The sequence below is a fragment of the Lepidochelys olivacea genome (assembly GCF_965140295.1).
Source record: "Lepidochelys olivacea isolate rLepOli2 genome assembly, chromosome: 3".
In the NCBI taxonomy this organism is placed as follows: Eukaryota; Metazoa; Chordata; order Testudines; family Cheloniidae; genus Lepidochelys; species Lepidochelys olivacea.
The window spans coordinates 89,973,665-89,990,706 of record NC_140413.1 but is presented as its reverse complement, the minus strand read 5'-3'; the positions used below and the strand labels follow the sequence as shown (position 1 = coordinate 89,990,706).

Below are 17,042 nucleotides of genomic sequence, written 5' to 3'. Positions count from 1 at the left end.
CCCAGATCCCAAATGGCCCCCTCAAGGATTGAACTCACAACCCTGGGTTTAGCAGGCCAATGCTCAAACCACCAAGCTATCCCTTCCCCCCCCATCAGTAGTATGATTATAAACCCTTTCCCTTGGACTGACAGCAGCATTATTCCTATATTGTTTGAGGAAGCTGATCACTCTTTTTTGAAAAAAGGATGATGTAGCCTTTTTCCAAACCTTCTGGAAAGTGATCAGTTTCCCAAGCTGTTAAGGCAACTTGATAAAACCAGTGAACTAAATCTGGACCTCCACTCTGCAGCTGTTTTGAGGTAATTTTGTCCAGACCAGGAGCTTTATCATTCTGTAACTGTTTGAAATATCACTTCCTCTAATGTTACCAGTCTGTTTTCATTTGGGTTCATTTTTGGACTAGCTTGTAGTTTACATATTGGTGGGGATTTATTTATTAATTCACAAGAATGCTCATGCCAATGCTCAAGTTGTGCATCAATATCCTATTAGTATTTTCCATTTTTGTCCTTAACTGGCAGAAGCCATGAGAATGAATATCCAACTAGGATCTTCAAAGTCTCAAATACAGATTTCTGGTCATGTCTTTCAGAGGCTTCCTCAAAATACTGTGCCATACTATTCCACCACTGATTACAATAATTCTCACAGGCCCTCTTGACTGCTTATTCGAGACATTTCTTTTCCCCTAACGTCTGAAAAGCTTCCTGAATGCTTACCATCACTTTTGCCTTTATTAACTGCAGTTACAAAGTAGAGCTCTTTCTACAATCTATATATTAAAATGAAAAGAGTAAATGGAGAGGCCTTTGGATTAGATTCTTACCATGGCAAGATCCGCTTGGAATCTGAAAGTTGTTTACAGATCTCTGATTCTGAAGCCACAGCTACTCCAGCCCCAGCCTTGAGCTGAAGAAGCCCAGGGTCTGCTCAAACTTATATCAGCTCTGTATGGTCCCTAAGGAATCATATGTTAGCCAAAAACTGGTGGAATGCTGCTGTTCTCTGCCCTGCTCCCCTCCTCTCCAAACATGCCCTCTGTACTGGGGGCTAAGAGCAGTTGGTGTAGGTGCAAACTCTACCTGCTGTATTCCAGCTGAGAGCACCCTCACTGCTGGGGGGGATTCTCATTTGACTAGTCATGGCTGTTTTGCATCAACTGAGTAGTCAAAAGGAAAAAATGGCAGATGAGATTCTGGCCCTACATTTAGTAAGATGTCTTTAGCCCATGATGAACATGGCCAAAAGTCTGAGTGACATGAAAGACCTGAATGGGAACCAGCCCTAAAACCTGAATGAAACATTAATTTATCAATCTGTAATTGGTAGATTAGCAAATAAAAAAGTAAGGGAGCAGAGTTGTAGGGTTTTTTGGTCAGTATAGTGAAGAGTTAAAGAAAACATAAACACTCAAAAAGGAGAATGAGGATGATAGAAAAAATCAAACTGAAAATCAAACGTTTTGAAAAGCAAAATCTATAGGTGTCTTGTTTACACACCGTGATTACATCTTTTAGTAGCATTATTTCCCAGCTGTGTCAATTTTTTGGTTAACAAATATAGAATCCATGTTTATGCCACACCATTGTCTTTTACCCATCATAGGGCCTGGTCCCATTAACACTTGCTACTGAGCATAGTGGTTACTATTGTGAATAGTCCCATTGCCCTCAAAGTACAGTGCAAAGAGCCAGATTCTCAGCTGGTGTAAAGTGTCAGAGCTCCATTGACTTCAATGGAGTTCTGACAATTTACACCAGCTGAAGGGGCTAAGTGTTGCAGGATCAGGTCCATACTGTGTAAGTCTAAAGACATCAGTAGAACATTACAATCCTTGATTAAACCTTACAGTACCTTTAAAAGGCTTGATACTCCAGACGCTTAGTACCAAGTTTAGGGCTCACTAAAGACACGTGGATGTGTTCTTACTGAGGGTAGGGATGAGAGAACAGGAGGCAGGCCCAAGGCCTTGCCTGAAACAGGTAGGCCTGCTCTTGGTCTCTCTCAGGCTGATCCTGCAGGCCAGACCATTGAGATCAGCAGTGGGATGTGAGCCTAGAAAACACCAAAGATGACAGGATAAAGCCCATAATATTGTGTAAATGTCAGGTGTTTGACTAGTGACCACTATAACTAAAACAAAATTCCCATTCAGTTCAATAATTCATTAGCTATGCACTAATATAATAATTCCTTTCACCCAAGGACATCATATTGCTTCACAGACACAAATTCATTAAGCCTCACAACATCCCACCCAGGTGGTTACTGTAAATATTATTATACTCATTTTAAAGATGGGTAAACAGGCACAGAAAGGTTAAGTGATTTTTCCAAGGTCACTCAGAGGGAGTGTTGGGAATAAAACTCATGGGACCTGACTTGCAACCCCAACTAACTATTAGACAACCTCTCTGTAAAATGAGTGTTTCCAGGGTCCTGCTCACTGCCAGGGTCCACAATATCTGTCTGTAATTGCCTAAATTTCACTACGTCTTCCTATAGTCAGAGTTTTGACACACAGAGGAACTGCTGTGAATTCATTTCTTTCAAAATTCTAGGACAGATTCTAATTGTCTTTAGAGTTTTCACAGATGGGAGTCTGCCACACCTTTAAAATGGAGAAGGAGGAAAAAAGTCTCAAACCAACCAACCAACCTCCCAAACTTAGGGACATTCAATTTTACACACTAGTTATTTGCCATATGCTGTAACTGACTGAGGAGCTGTATGAAGAATGCCTATAGTTAATTGCTGAACTGCTCATTTTGTTATGACACATACTTGTAAAAAACTACAACTATTACCATAACTTCACAGCTGATTTGCGTGACGAATTTAGTTATGAGCATAAAGACAAAAATAACTAATGAAAATGGAAGTTATTAGCTTCTGAGGTTGTGAGTGACGGGTATTTTTTGTTTAATTTTCTCACTCTTTTAATGATGAAACATTATATATAACTGGAAACAAAAGAACACTCATTAAATTTATATTTTCTTTGTGAAGGACATACTTGCAGCTGGTGTTTTCCCTAGGATTTCAGTAGGAGCCAGCCTTTTCTACCAGAGTATGATGGGTCAGAAAAGGAGAAGACAGAAAGAAGAAAGAATGGGAAATAAATAAAGCATCATTTACAAAGTTTCTAAAAAGAATATAAGGGGAGTGAATCAAGATGAAAAGAAGATGTAACATTAAAATAATAATTTCCTTAATCACATGAATCCTGATCCTGCAAGGCGCTGATCAGTTGCAAAAAAGACACTGAAGACAACAGGCATTTTCTGTAAACTACTTTGGTCCAAAAACACATTAGTAATTTGAGAGCAGAAAAAAAGAGGCCAGGGAATAAGTTTTTGTTCTCATTCCCTAAGGAAGTGGCTTTGTAAATTCCTTGCATTAACTTCCTCATCCCTTTAAGAAGCTGTGACAGTCTTAGATCAAAACCTCGGATTTAGAAAAAGCATTGTCCCTCAACTATACACACTTCATGTAAACACCTAAACATTAGGGAAAGTCACCAACTTTATTTAAATTGGAGGTAAGTTCATTTTTATTTTGTAAAGATTATTAGCTCTTAGCCACAGGGTATGCACCTTCCGTTATGTGTTTATATAACATGTAGCACACTGTGGGTACTACTCCGAAACTATTATTAATTATTATTAATTATAAGACACAATGTATTTGAACACAAAAAGCTTTGAATCAGCTTTTCTCCCCATTTCACCTGAAGGTTAACAGAAGAGGTTGATTAGGACAATTTAAAAAAAACAAAACAAAAAAACAAACCTTTGTAGGAGTCTGAGGGGAATCATTTTGAACTAGTCCTGTTAAGTTAGTGCTGTGCAGTCAATTGCAGAGATATGGATGTGATCTGTTGTTCAGACCCCCGTGAACAGTATGGCAATACAATAATACCACTGACCTTCCATGGACCCCCTCAGTTCAGATTCCTTTAATCAACACAATTCATTTTGCCTTTACTTACTTGCTGTCACCAGCAGTGGATATAAGTTGAACATAGATTCGGTGTGGGAGAGATGGCATTTGACTGAGACTCTGCATTTTATTATCACAGATACTACGCCTTTAGCAAAACATAAAATTCTTATCTAAAAGTCTGAATTTCCTACTTGATAATTGCAACTACCCAGAAAGTGCTTCTTCTGAAAAACAAACCAGATATTAGGTCAGATGCCTTTTATCCAGTGCAACTAAATAAGAGCCAGTAATCAGACAATGCTAGGAAATCTGCATACTAAGAATTTTTGCTATGCTGTGGTTCCTAGAAACTTACAGGAAGAGAAACTGTGAATAAGTGTTGGCTTTTTGTTTTAATGAAGTAAATGTACAATCTCTGATTCATCACAACTACATATTTAACATACTTGAGAAGAGTTGGTTGAATCACTAGTAATTTCCATTTACAGCAGTTACTGTCTCAGTTATGGTGAATTTTTTAAAAAAAAAAGCTGGAAATATTAGTTTGAAAAACTAGTGTAATCACAGTTTCCACTTACGTGACAGATGGAATTTGTGCATTACAGCTTGTAGATATTGTAAAACTTTATTAATATAAATTTAATCCATATTTTCCTACCAACCTATACAAAGATCTATTACTTTTTTCTTTTTCCTCTTTTTACTAAGTAATGCATCCCTCTTGCTAGAAGATTTAAGGTTGTGTTTGCCTTCTTTCCTGCCCCTCTGTGGCACAGGAAAGAACCTGAACTTTAATGACTTGTTTTATTTATTCACTGACTTTGATGCCCTTCTTTGATCTTAGTTTAGAAAACAGTGTAGTTCAGAGGAATATATTTGATATTTATAATAAAAGGGGGGCAGGTGGAGAAGTAATCCTTATTTTTACTCCATTTCACTCAAACTCATATTTCAATATCTACTTTTCACATTACCCCCTTCCCTTCCCCCCTCCCCCAGTTCTCCCTCCAAAATGTAACAAAAATGGGGGTGGATGGGTGTTTGAATATGCAACATGGCCAGATTAAAAACAAAAAGCTATCTGAACTGGTATAAATTCCCATCTCAAATTATATTTTTAATAGCAAGAAATACTTCTCTCTACAAAATAAACAGTTTCAAAAAGTAACAAAACATTATTTATCCTCAGTCAGATGGGTATCACTGATGTATTTAGGAACACATCAAAGGAAGAAACATTCAAAACTGAACAGGTTGAATTTTTTTGCAAAAAAAGATTTTTAATTTAAAATGGCCTTTTTCAAAAAGGAAACTGATTATGAAAAACCACTGATATTATCAATATTTTTTTATTTTTTTTGTTTTCTGTGAAATTTATTAAAAAATTGGAATTGTTCTTGAAATGTTTTGTTTAGTGAAAACTGGGTTTCAGGCAGGTAAACAAATCATATAAAAAACTATTTAGATGAAAATATCCCCCCACAAATGAGAAGGTGTTTCATTTTTGAACTCTGAAATGGAAACAATTTTAAAATTTCACTATTTTTTGTGAAATTAATTCCCCATTTTCTGACAGTTCTAATTCCAAATATCTGAGCTCAAGACAGAGAAGCACTGTCTTCCCATTCGCTAGAGGTTATAACATGAGACGCTAAACAGTTCTAACCACACCAATTTCTAAGGAAGACATAAGAGAATATTAGAACGGTACGACATGTCTACACTGCAGCTGGAAGGGTGCCTCCCATTCTGGACATAGATACAAGCTAGCTCTGTTGGAGTTAGAGCACTAAAAATAGCGTGTGGACATTGTGGTACAGGCAGTGGCAAAATAAATAAATAAAGACGCAGGGGGTTGGGAGGGCTTGAATTCAAGAGGCTAATCTGTGCTGCCATCTGTGTGGCTGCAACATCCACTCTGCTGTTTTTAGTGTGCTAGTTCGAGCAGAGCTAGGGTATGTCTGTCTACCCAGGCTAGGAGGCAAACTCCCAGTTACAGTGTAGGGCTAGGTTGTGCCTGTGTTCAGGAAGGGTAGATAGACAGAGGAGCCTTGCTGCAGCAGACTCCTGCAGTTCCATGGGGATGTATGCTGCAGGTGCAGCTCTGCCACCCTTTACATAGGTTCGGTATGCTCTTTTCTTTCTTCCCTGGCAGTTCTGCTGATCAACGGAAAGAAGAAAGGGGCCACAGCCCAATCCTCCCCGCAACTCTTTGGATGAGTTTTGGGCTGACAGCAGTGCTGGCATAGATCAATGGCCCTTCTTCCCAGCTACCTTTAACTTAAAGTGTTTTTTTAATTATTTATTTAAGGTGATTGTCAAAGGGGCTGTAGCTGACCTACCTCAGAGAAGCTTCCCTTTGTGAATAGGAGACATCAACGTCTGTGAGCATACACAATGGAATACACCTGAATTCATTTCAGATGACTGGCTTCCACTGCAGGAGCGGAAGGTAAGCAGGTTTAGAGATTTGGCTCATGGGAGCAGGGAAGGTTCATGTGAATGAAAATCTAAAGCCCAGGTTTCTTGAACCAAGGTTTAGCTAGCTTAGTATCAGGAAATGGCAGCCCATAGGGCACTAGTGCTGCCTTGCTGTAAATAGAGCCCTTATGATGTCAAGTTGTCACATGATGGCATAATTTTGATTCAGCCATGAATGGGTATGAAAAATGTAGGCACTGCCAAAAGACTTGCATAACTAGTAGGTTTCTTCTGATTCTACTTAGTGCAGGTGGCCCTACAGTTATTTCTAACCTTATCTTTTTTTTTTTTAGTTCAAGGAAACAGCTGCAAGGAACCCTTACCTCATATTTTCCTTTCTTCTCCAAGGGCTCAGGCTCAGTCTCCACAAGCATCATAACTTCATCCCCTCTAAGCTCCTCTAAGATGAAGACCGTCTCCCAGTTGCTATAGTGATGGGCTGGGAAAATATCTGAATGCATGCTGTCACCAAAATAAACAACCTAAAAGTGAAACCGCAAATTAAAAGTGTTATGTGTGTGAGGAAAAGACAAACAAGTGTGTTTCAGAGATAGAGAAAGAGAGCTTCAGAAACAACCAAATAAAAATTCCTCTAGGTTTATCTGGACACAACAAATGGATGTTTTATTAAAATCATGGTTTCTTTTTATTAAAAAGCCTCCTCACTGCTGGCCTTTCACTCCATTTTGGTTTGCCTCTGAATACCTTCCATGCCCTGGCTTCCACTGACATTACAAAAGAACACTGCAATATGAGTGGCACATAGGACAACACTGCTAGGGCATTTTGGTTGATAAAACTAGCATATTAGACAGCAGTGAAGTAAAATTGACAAACAGGTAAAACAGAATTTTAAAAAATGTAATAAATTTGGGAAATATTTGAAACAAAGGAAAACTCTTATAATCTCTCTTTATTTCTAAACAGAACTTTCTGTCATGTTGTACTTACGTGTACAGCCTATATATTGGGTAAATATTGGCCCTACTGAAGTCAATGGCAAAACTCCCATTGACTTCAAAGGGATCAGGATTTCACCCACTGAATGGGGTGACACAATGGTCCAAGTTTTTATTTACACTACCTTGTTCATCAGGTTTCTCTACAGGAAAAGATTACACAGATTTTATTACACACAGAGTAGATATATACACACACATGCATAACCAGATATACATTCTGTACCACAATTATTTTTCCTTTTTGAGAAAGGCAGTAAATATCTATAATTCCTAGAAACGGAATGTAACTAGTCAACTTCTCCCTTCCTGTTCTGTATTAATAAATACAAGAACAACTATTTTATCCCCAATACCGGATTCCCCAGTGCATATCTGTCTTTTACACTGCCTGCTCTCCAGGAAGGAACTGTAAATAAACAAATAATCATGCAGATAACAACAGCACGAGGAGAGTTATGGTCTAAATTAACTAATAGGATCCATTTTTAATATCTACTGGGCATTTTCTTCAAACATTTACTACTAGGCGGAGCACAAAGTACTGCAAGTAATCTCCATGGAAATTCAAAGGTACTGCTCAGCACTACATTCAATAATAAGGTTCTAATTCACGCTCATGTTGTGATAAATAGATCAATGGTGGTAAGTGGATCTACTAAGATAACTTTTCCCTCTCTTGCTGAATACCTTAGGTTCTGGCTTGCCCGTCATCTTCTTCAGCAGTTCATAAAGATGGGTAGCATTACCTTGGGAATACCAGCCAGGCTTGTCCAAGGATGGCAGAGCTTCCTGCTCCTCATCATTCTCTGAAATCATAAAACAAGATTTCCCACTGTTAGTGAGAGCAATAAGAAAACTTACTACTCTTCTGGTGCTGTTTTGAGAGACGCATGACAAGATGCACCTATTTACCCGTGATAATTCTAATTTGACACTAAAGACTTGTCTACACTTACTGGAGGATTGACAAGCGACTGATGCATCGGCGGTCAATTTAGCGGGTCTAGTGAAGACCCGCTAAATCGACCGCAGATCACTCTCCCGTCAACTCCTGTACTCCACTGGATCGAGAATAGTAGGGGGAGTTGACAGGAGAGCGTCTCTCATTGACATCACGTAGTATAGACCCCACAGTAAGTAGATCTAAGCTACGTCGATTTGAGGTATGCTATTTACGTAATTCAAATTGTGTAGCTTAGATCGAATTTCCCCTTTAGTGTAGACAAGGCCTAAGAAGAAGGACATGTCCAGGCAGCAGCAGGTTCAAGTTATGTTACTAATCAGAAGTTATTAATCAGAAGTTTCAGGTTAGGTCAGGTTGTAGTATAGGACCTGATGAAAGTTTGGGGAGCATGGCTCATTGTCACTGCTGTGCATGGTGGTTTCAATAAACACACACAAGAGATATTTGAGATTTAAAGGCCTCAGGCAGCAACTGTATTGATTTTCACTCAGACTTAATGTTATCCATAATCTGTAATGCCTGATGTTATGCTCTATTATCCACAAATGCCCTGAAGCCTACAGAACAGTCCCCAACCTCTTTTCCCATCAAACGAGGGGTTGCAAATATGTAGCCAAATTCTCTCTCCGAGAGATAAAACCATATCTGACAGAAGTCCGTTCCCACAACAATTATTCTCCTCCTTTCTCTGTCATGCCTTAGCTCCACCAGCTTCCAAAATGGTACCCAAATTTTGGGATAGAGATTAGGCCCATCTAAACATACCACAAGACGCTTCAAAAAAAGTTGCAGTGAAGGAGGTAGAAAACCACACAAACAATATTGAGGAGGTCATCAGCTACCCTATGGCAGTTGCTACAGCATTCCAGGGAAAGATAACAGCAACACCTACCTATGGAGACAGAACTTTTACTGCCAGCCTTAAACACTGACTCTATATACCACGGTCAATATGCTGTGTAGGAAAAAAAATCTTTCCTGAGCTCAAATAAAGTTATAAACTATTGTGCATACAGGGGAGCATCATCAATCTCATATCTAAAATCTGCACTAATGCCTGATGTTCCACTATCATCCTGTTCAAGGGAGAGAGTGTGTAGAAACAAATTGATGCTAATACTATAGGTGATATGTGCTTCCTATCCAGGCAGCCATCTATGCACCCTGCATTCACAGTAAGACGCCAACCAGGAGTCTTAGTAGAGTATAAAAGTCACCATCCCCTAGCTGATCTGACTCTAAGGCCAGCCTCCAGCCACTCTGGACACCTGCTCTGGTGTCTGTACAGCTAAACCTATGTAAATCTCTGTCAGGTAGCATTTCATTACCAACTGTATCTTTTTGCTTCTTGTTGGAGCCAACTTGCTGACCTTTGCAAAACTGTAAATGGGAATCTCATCACAAGGTGAACTTGTCTAAAACAATGCATGTGCATTGGGTACTGAAGTGATTAAGCAAAGAGGTTATTTTGTTTCTCAGCCCCAATACAATATTTTTATACAATAAAGAGAGAGAAGAAAAGAGGCCAATATAGTGTTTTGATCTGGTTTATCTAGAACATCAGTAATTCCATACAGTCTATTGCTACAGTATTGTTCGAGAATTACAAAATACTTTAGAGAGGGAGAGAGAGAGAGAGAGAAGGCTACAACAGAGAGAGCAAACATTATGGAGTTACAGGGTGCAGCAATTCCCACAGAGACAGAGTGAAGTGAAACTTTGGGGACAGAGTAGAGCATTAGGAAGGAAAGCTGTTTAAAAGAACAGTAAAGGTGCATACAACAGGATAATATGTACACTGAGGGGAGAACAAAACAAGGTAGTAATGGGGAAAAGAGAAACATGAGGGGCTGCAAATCTTTTTCATACGTTGTGGGTCCAGAAATCTGACTAAAACCAGGATTATTCCCAGACAAAACAATTGTATAGTAGGGATGTTCTAGAAACTGGGATGAGCAAGGAAATCCAAAATTAAGAACATTATTCTTTCTCTAACTCATGCAGAAACAGTTTCCCTCTCATCCCTCCTACAAAACCAAAGACATATAACAATATGTATTAAAGGTGGAATGTTATCCTTCACTTTGCATTTCCTGGCTTCTGATTGTTGGTTTGTGGCTCAACCTTAATGTTGTTGAAACAATTTGTCTTAATTTCCTCATTTGTTTTTGCTGTTTTAAAACTCATACATCCACCTTTCCCCCTGACCTGCCCCCACAGTTTCCTGGAAGAGTTTAAACACTTTTAAAATTAGACACACTATCTTGTTGTCATGCTTATGGAAATTTGTTTTTTTTTCCTGCATATTTTTAGACATATTTGCAGGGATGGCTGAATGGGTAGCCAGGGATTTTAGATTTTTCCCCAAAAGTGTTTCTCAGATTGACAACAACAAAATGCATATCTATGAAAACTACTCATAAAACAGTCTGCAAATACAGACCCATCAAACAGATTAATATTTTGTTAAATGCACATTTTTTGAAATGGCAAAATCAATGAACAATCTCATTTTTAACGAGATAATATGGTTCTCCTTCTTCTATATACTGTAAATATCCAAAAAGCAATTGATTATGTTCTCTGTAAGACAGTGGTGGGCAACCTGCAGCCCAGAGGCTGCCCATCGGGGTAATCTGCTGGTGGGCCGCGAGACAGTTTGTTTACATTGACCGTCTGCCAGCATGGCTGCCCGCAGCTCCCAGTGGCCGCGGTTCATGGTGGCCGTGCCTGCGGATGTTCGATGTAAACAAACTGTCTTGCAGCGGATTACCCTGACTGGCCATGTGCATCCCGCGGGTTGCCCACCATTACTCTAAGACATATTTGCTTTCCATGAATTGCTTTAAGTCATGGACACATTTCTGCAAATATTCTTCTCTTTCTCCAGGAACGTTTCAAAATAATCCATGTGCATGTTAATGTTCTGGCTAGTTCAATCAAGTACCTACAGCAGTTGATGAAGTAGGCTCTCCCACACCTTCCCATGTAAAACTAAAGCGAACTACATAATTGTATCTCAGTGACAGGAAGCAAAGAGGAAATAGGTAGCCATTTTTCAAAATGGAAAGCTTAACAGAAAAGTGGCCAAGTGACTGGTATTAAGATTGGTGAGGCTCAGTGTATAATGACCTGGAAAATGAGGTGGACAGCAGAGTGGTTAACAGCAATGATGCCAATGTTTTCCGTTATCATTATCATTGTGGAGAATTCTTAGAAACTCCAGAAGGCTCGAAGTAACTTATGTTCCTATTCAGAAACAATAAGAGGTGGATCAGTCTAGTGTCTCTCTGTCAGCTGAATCATTAAAACACTGGATGAAAAAAACCAGAGACGTAACTACGCTTATCAAATACAGCAGTGTCACACCAATAATTATTACTGTTTGGAGCAAGTATTATCATTATTAATTATATGTATTACAGAGCACCTAGAGGCTCCTACCAAGATCAGGGCTCCACTGTGTTCAGCACTATACAAGCACAGTGATGGACAGTCCTTGCCCTGAAGAGTTTATGTTGGTTAAAAGACAAGCCTGGAAGGTAAGAGACCAGGGTTCTTTTCCTCACTCTGCCACTGACCCATTCTGACACCTCTGGAAAGGAACTTAATTCCAAGTCTCAGTTTCCCCATCTGTAAAATGGGGATAACAGCACTTATCCACTTTAAAGGAGTATTGTGATGCTTAATTCATTCACAGTTATGTGTCACTGTGAAATCCTTGAATTTGGAAGGGACTGCCGAAATCTGAAGTATCATGAAAATGTCTCTCTGATGCTGTTTCAGGAATCAGAGATCTGAATCTGAAATGCTTAAACAGATTAATTACACAAATGCCTCTTACAGTGGGACTGTGCTCCTTTAGATATTTGCTTCAACTTGATGGTGCTCGAGAACGTTGCCCATTTTCTGGAGGCTTAAAAAATGAAGTATTCTAGCTTTTTGTTATTGTAACTGTCTCCTTTCTATCTTGTTGTGAATATGCAGCAGCTAACTCATCCCAAGATGAGAAGAGAGGAAAACTCCTTATTTAGGGGCTACTAACACCTGGGAGTTCACCCAAAGGTTAGAAATGCTATAAATATTACCTCAGCAGGAAGCAAGACATCTAAAGAAGGGGATGCTAATGCTGCTAAAGCATTCTTACAACCTGGAGGGGTGAAGCTCTGACACTTTCAAATAGTCCAGATAACTCAGAAAGAATTTCTCAGGTGATTTAGATGGAACAATTCACTTCTGTTTGAAGTCTCTAATATATCATTGCTACCTAAATTCCTAGCTCCATATTACAATACGTGCCATGACAAGTAGTGTAAAGGTATCCAGTCTAGCAAAATAACTAGAGAAGAAGAAACAATGTTTGTAAATTGTAACTACCACATCCCCACAAAGATCATTAGAGGAATATCATTTCAGTGGAAATTTCCTATAGGAAAGTCACTTTTTTTCTACAGAAAAACTTTAATTGCAATAGCAATGCAGATTGCAGTGCATTGTAACAACTGTGGAAGTTCATTTTGATTCACTTGAAATAGAATTTTACTAAATTCACTAAAAGAAAAGGAAGACTTGTGGCACCTTAGAGACTAACCAATTTATTAGAGCATAAGCTTTCGTGAGCTACAGCTCACTTCCTCAGATGCATATCGTGGAAACTGCAGCAGGCTTTATATATACACAGAGAATATGAAACAATACCTATTCCCACCCCACTGTCCTGCTGGTAATAGCTTATCTAAAGTGATTTCCAGCACAAATCCAGGTTTTCTCACCCTCCACCCCCCCACACAAATTCACTCTCCTGCTGGTGATAGCCCATCCAAAGTGACAACTCTTTACACAATGTGCATGACAATCAAGCTGGGCTATTTCCTGCATAAATCCAGGTTCTCACATCCCCCCCACCCCCATACACACACAAACTCACTCTCCTGCTGGTAATAGCTCATCCAAACTGACCACTCTTCAAGTTAAAATCCAAGTTAAACCAGAACATCTGGGGGGGGGGGGGTAGGAAAAAACAAGAGGAAACAGGCTACCTTGCATAATGACTTAGCCACTCCAAGTCTCTATTTAAGCCTAAATTAATAGTATCCAATTTGCAAATGAATTCCAATTCAGCAGTTTCTCGCTGGAGTCTGGATTTGTAGTTTTTTTGTTTTAAGATAGCGACCTTCATGTCTGTGATTGCGTGACCAGAGAGATTGAAGTGTTCTCCGACTGGTTTATGAATGTTATAATTCTTGACATCTGATTTGTGTCCATTTATTCTTTTACGTAGAGACTGTCCAGTTTGACCAATGTACATGGCAGAGGGGCATTGCTGGCACATGATGGCATATATCACATTGGTGGATGTGCAGGTGAACGAGCCTCTGATAGTGTGGCTGATGTTATTAGGCCCTGTGATGGTGTCCCCTGAATAGATATGTGGGCACAGTTGGCAACGGGCTTTGTTGCAAGGATAAGTTCCTGGGTTAGTGGTTCTGTTGTGTGGTATGTGGTTGTTGGTGAGTATTTGCTTCAGGTTGCGGGGCTGTCTGTAGGCAAGGACTGGCCTGTCTCCCAAGATTTGTGAGAGTGTTGGGTCATCCTTTAGGATAGGTTGTAGATCCTTAATAATGCGTTGGAGGGGTTTTAGTTGGGGGCTGAAGGTGACGGCTAGTGGCGTTCTGTTATTTTCTTTGTTAGGCCTGTCCTGTAGTAGGTAACTTCTGGGAACTCTTCTGGCTCTATCAATCTGTTTCTTTACTTCTGCAGGTGGGTATTGTAGTTGTAAGAAAGCTTGACAGAGATCTTGTAGGTGTTTGTCTCTGTCTGAGGGGTTGGAGCAAATGCGGTTGTATCGCAGAGCTTGGCTGTAGACGATGGATCGTGTGGTGTGGTCAGGGTGAAAGCTGGAGGCATGCAGGTAGGAATAGCGGTCAGTAGGTTTCCGGTATAGGGTGGTGTTTATGTGACCATTTAATGGTCACATAAACACCACCCTATACCGGAAACCTACTGACCGCTATTCCTACCTGCATGCCTCCAGCTTTCACCCTGACCACACCACACGATCCATCGTCTACAGCCAAGCTCTGCGATACAACCGCATTTGCTCCAACCCCTCAGACAGAGACAAACACCTACAAGATCTCTGTCAAGCTTTCTTACAACTACAATACCCACCTGCAGAAGTAAAGAAACAGATTGATAGAGCCAGAAGAGTTCCCAGAAGTTACCTACTACAGGACAGGCCTAACAAAGAAAATAACAGAACGCCACTAGCCGTCACCTTCAGCCCCCAACTAAAACCCCTCCAACGCATTATTAAGGATCTACAACCTATCCTAAAGGATGACCCAACACTCTCACAAATCTTGGGAGACAGGCCAGTCCTTGCCTACAGACAGCCCCGCAACCTGAAGCAAATACTCACCAACAACCACATACCACACAACAGAACCACTAACCCAGGAACTTATCCTTGCAACAAAGCCCGTTGCCAACTGTGCCCACATATCTATTCAGGGGACACCATCACAGGGCCTAATAACATCAGCCACACTATCAGAGGCTCGTTCACCTGCACATCCACCAATGTGATATATGCCATCATGTGCCAGCAATGCCCCTCTGCCATGTACATTGGTCAAACTGGACAGTCTCTACGTAAAAGAATAAATGGACACAAATCAGATGTCAAGAATTATAACATTCATAAACCAGTCGGAGAACACTTCAATCTCTCTGGTCACGCAATCACAGACATGAAGGTCGCTATCTTAAAACAAAAAAACTACAAATCCAGACTCCAGCGAGAAACTGCTGAATTGGAATTCATTTGCAAATTGGATACTATTAATTTAGGCTTAAATAGAGACTTGGAGTGGCTAAGTCATTATGCAAGGTAGCCTGTTTCCTCTTGTTTTTTCCTACCCCCCCCCCAGATGTTCTGGTTTAACTTGGATTTTAACTTGAAGAGTGGTCAGTTTGGATGAGCTATTACCAGCAGGAGAGTGAGTTTGTGTGTGTATGGGGGTGGGGGGGATGTGAGAACCTGGATTTATGCAGGAAATAGCCCAGCTTGATTGTCATGCACATTGTGTAAAGAGTTGTCACTTTGGATGGGCTATCACCAGCAGGAGAGTGAATTTGTGTGGGGGGGTGGAGGGTGAGAAAACCTGGATTTGTGCTGGAAATCACTTTAGATAAGCTATTACCAGCAGGACAGTGGGGTGGGAATAGGTATTGTTTCATATTCTCTGTGTATATATAAAGCCTGCTGCAGTTTCCACGATATGCATCTGAGGAAGTGAGCTGTAGCTCACGAAAGCTTATGCTCTAATAAATTGGTTAGTCTCTAAGGTGCCACAAGTCCTCCTTTTCTTTTTGCGAATACAGACTAACACGGCTGTTACTCTGAAACTAAATTCACTGTAAGCAGGTACGTGGGTATTTCAAATAATCAAATTCACTCACAAAATCAGTATTCTTAGTTTATTTTTAACATCTTTCTCACAAGAGACTTCTATGCCTTCTCTAGTTTGCCTTGAAATTTGAGTTGCAGGTTTATGACATTGCATGAGGAACATCTGGCATTATTTCTCCAGCTGAGAACGGATGGAAAGGAATCAGTAAAACTTTTTCTTTGTCTGACTTAAGTGACTGCTATTGTTGTTTTACTTTTGTAAAATACTATCTTATGCTCTCTAGGAAAGTATTACACCTTCCTTTTTAGGTGTAGGTAGCATGCTGGTCAGCTGTTTATTGGTCATGAGTAAAGACTCTGGAGGTATGTCTACACTGAAAATAAAAGGTGTGTTCTTAACTCAGATTAGCTAATCCGTGTCAGCTAATCTGGTTTAAAATAGTGGTGAAGACAGGACAACTCTGCTTTTAACTCAGGTTAGCAGCTCAAGTTTAAGCCTACAGGGGATCCTGAAGTTGGACTTGAGCAGCCAGTGTGAGTTAAAAGCCAAGTTGCCCTGTCTTCATTGCTATTCAAATCTGATTTAGCTAATGTGGGTTTACCTAACTCACCCAAATGCCTTCCATCAAAATTTTCAAAAAAAAATGGGGTCTTAAGCACCTACAGTTTGCCATATTTAGGCTCATAAATCAGTGGCTTGATTTTTAAGAGTGCAGAGTACACACATGTCCCATTTTGGTTCTTAATGCTTCAGGCCTACAGGACAAGTGAGAGGCAAACTCTTGGGCCTGCACAGAGCTACATTGGAGTCTCAAATTAGACTGTAAAGCAACTCTTTCCTCCTTCAAATCTCTCCTGGAAATGCTCTGCTGCTGTGCAGTTTATGGGAAAAGTCACATAAAAATGGCTAGGTAGATGACCACTAGGGATTACTGATATTTATTTTGTTTGTTTGTATATTACAGTTAAAATCAGTAGATAACTCTAAATGATCTAATTGTGCCTGCAGTTAGTTCTGTAACACAATGTTCCTATCACTGCTACAGCTATCTTTCCTCCCTCCCCCTCAATGATTCTGAGCTATTCAGTGTAGGAACACTCTCTTCCTACATGTTTGTAAAGTGCTTAGCACAATGAGGCCCCGACTGAGGACTCTGGGTGCTGTTGTAAAACAAATAATAAAAAGTATGGTTCATAATAATAAGGGGAAAGGAACACAAGACAGAACTGGAAAAGAAGAAGTTAAAGAATATTTAGATAAGCTAGATGTAGT

General features: G+C 39.9%; 1 protein-coding gene and 1 long non-coding RNA gene across 2 annotated transcripts in view; one reads left to right on the top strand and one right to left on the bottom strand.

Annotated features, from left to right (window-relative positions):
* The window catches only part of NT5DC1 (5'-nucleotidase domain containing 1), a 327,326-nt gene that overhangs the window by 112,807 nt on the left and 197,477 nt on the right, over positions 1 to 17,042 (bottom strand). Inside the window, exons 9-10 of the mRNA XM_084623673.1 lie at positions 8,079 to 8,197; positions 6,753 to 6,911 (exon numbers count right to left, since the gene is read on the bottom strand). Coding sequence (XP_084479799.1) covers positions 6,753 to 6,911; positions 8,079 to 8,197 — 278 coding nt within the window. The remainder of the gene's footprint in view (positions 1 to 6,752; positions 6,912 to 8,078; positions 8,198 to 17,042) is intronic.
* LOC311518158 lies at positions 3,476 to 6,825 on the top strand. The gene is made up of 3 exons (XR_014710903.1): positions 3,476 to 3,544; positions 6,260 to 6,400; positions 6,723 to 6,825. It is a non-coding gene; the product is annotated as an uncharacterized lncRNA (long non-coding RNA).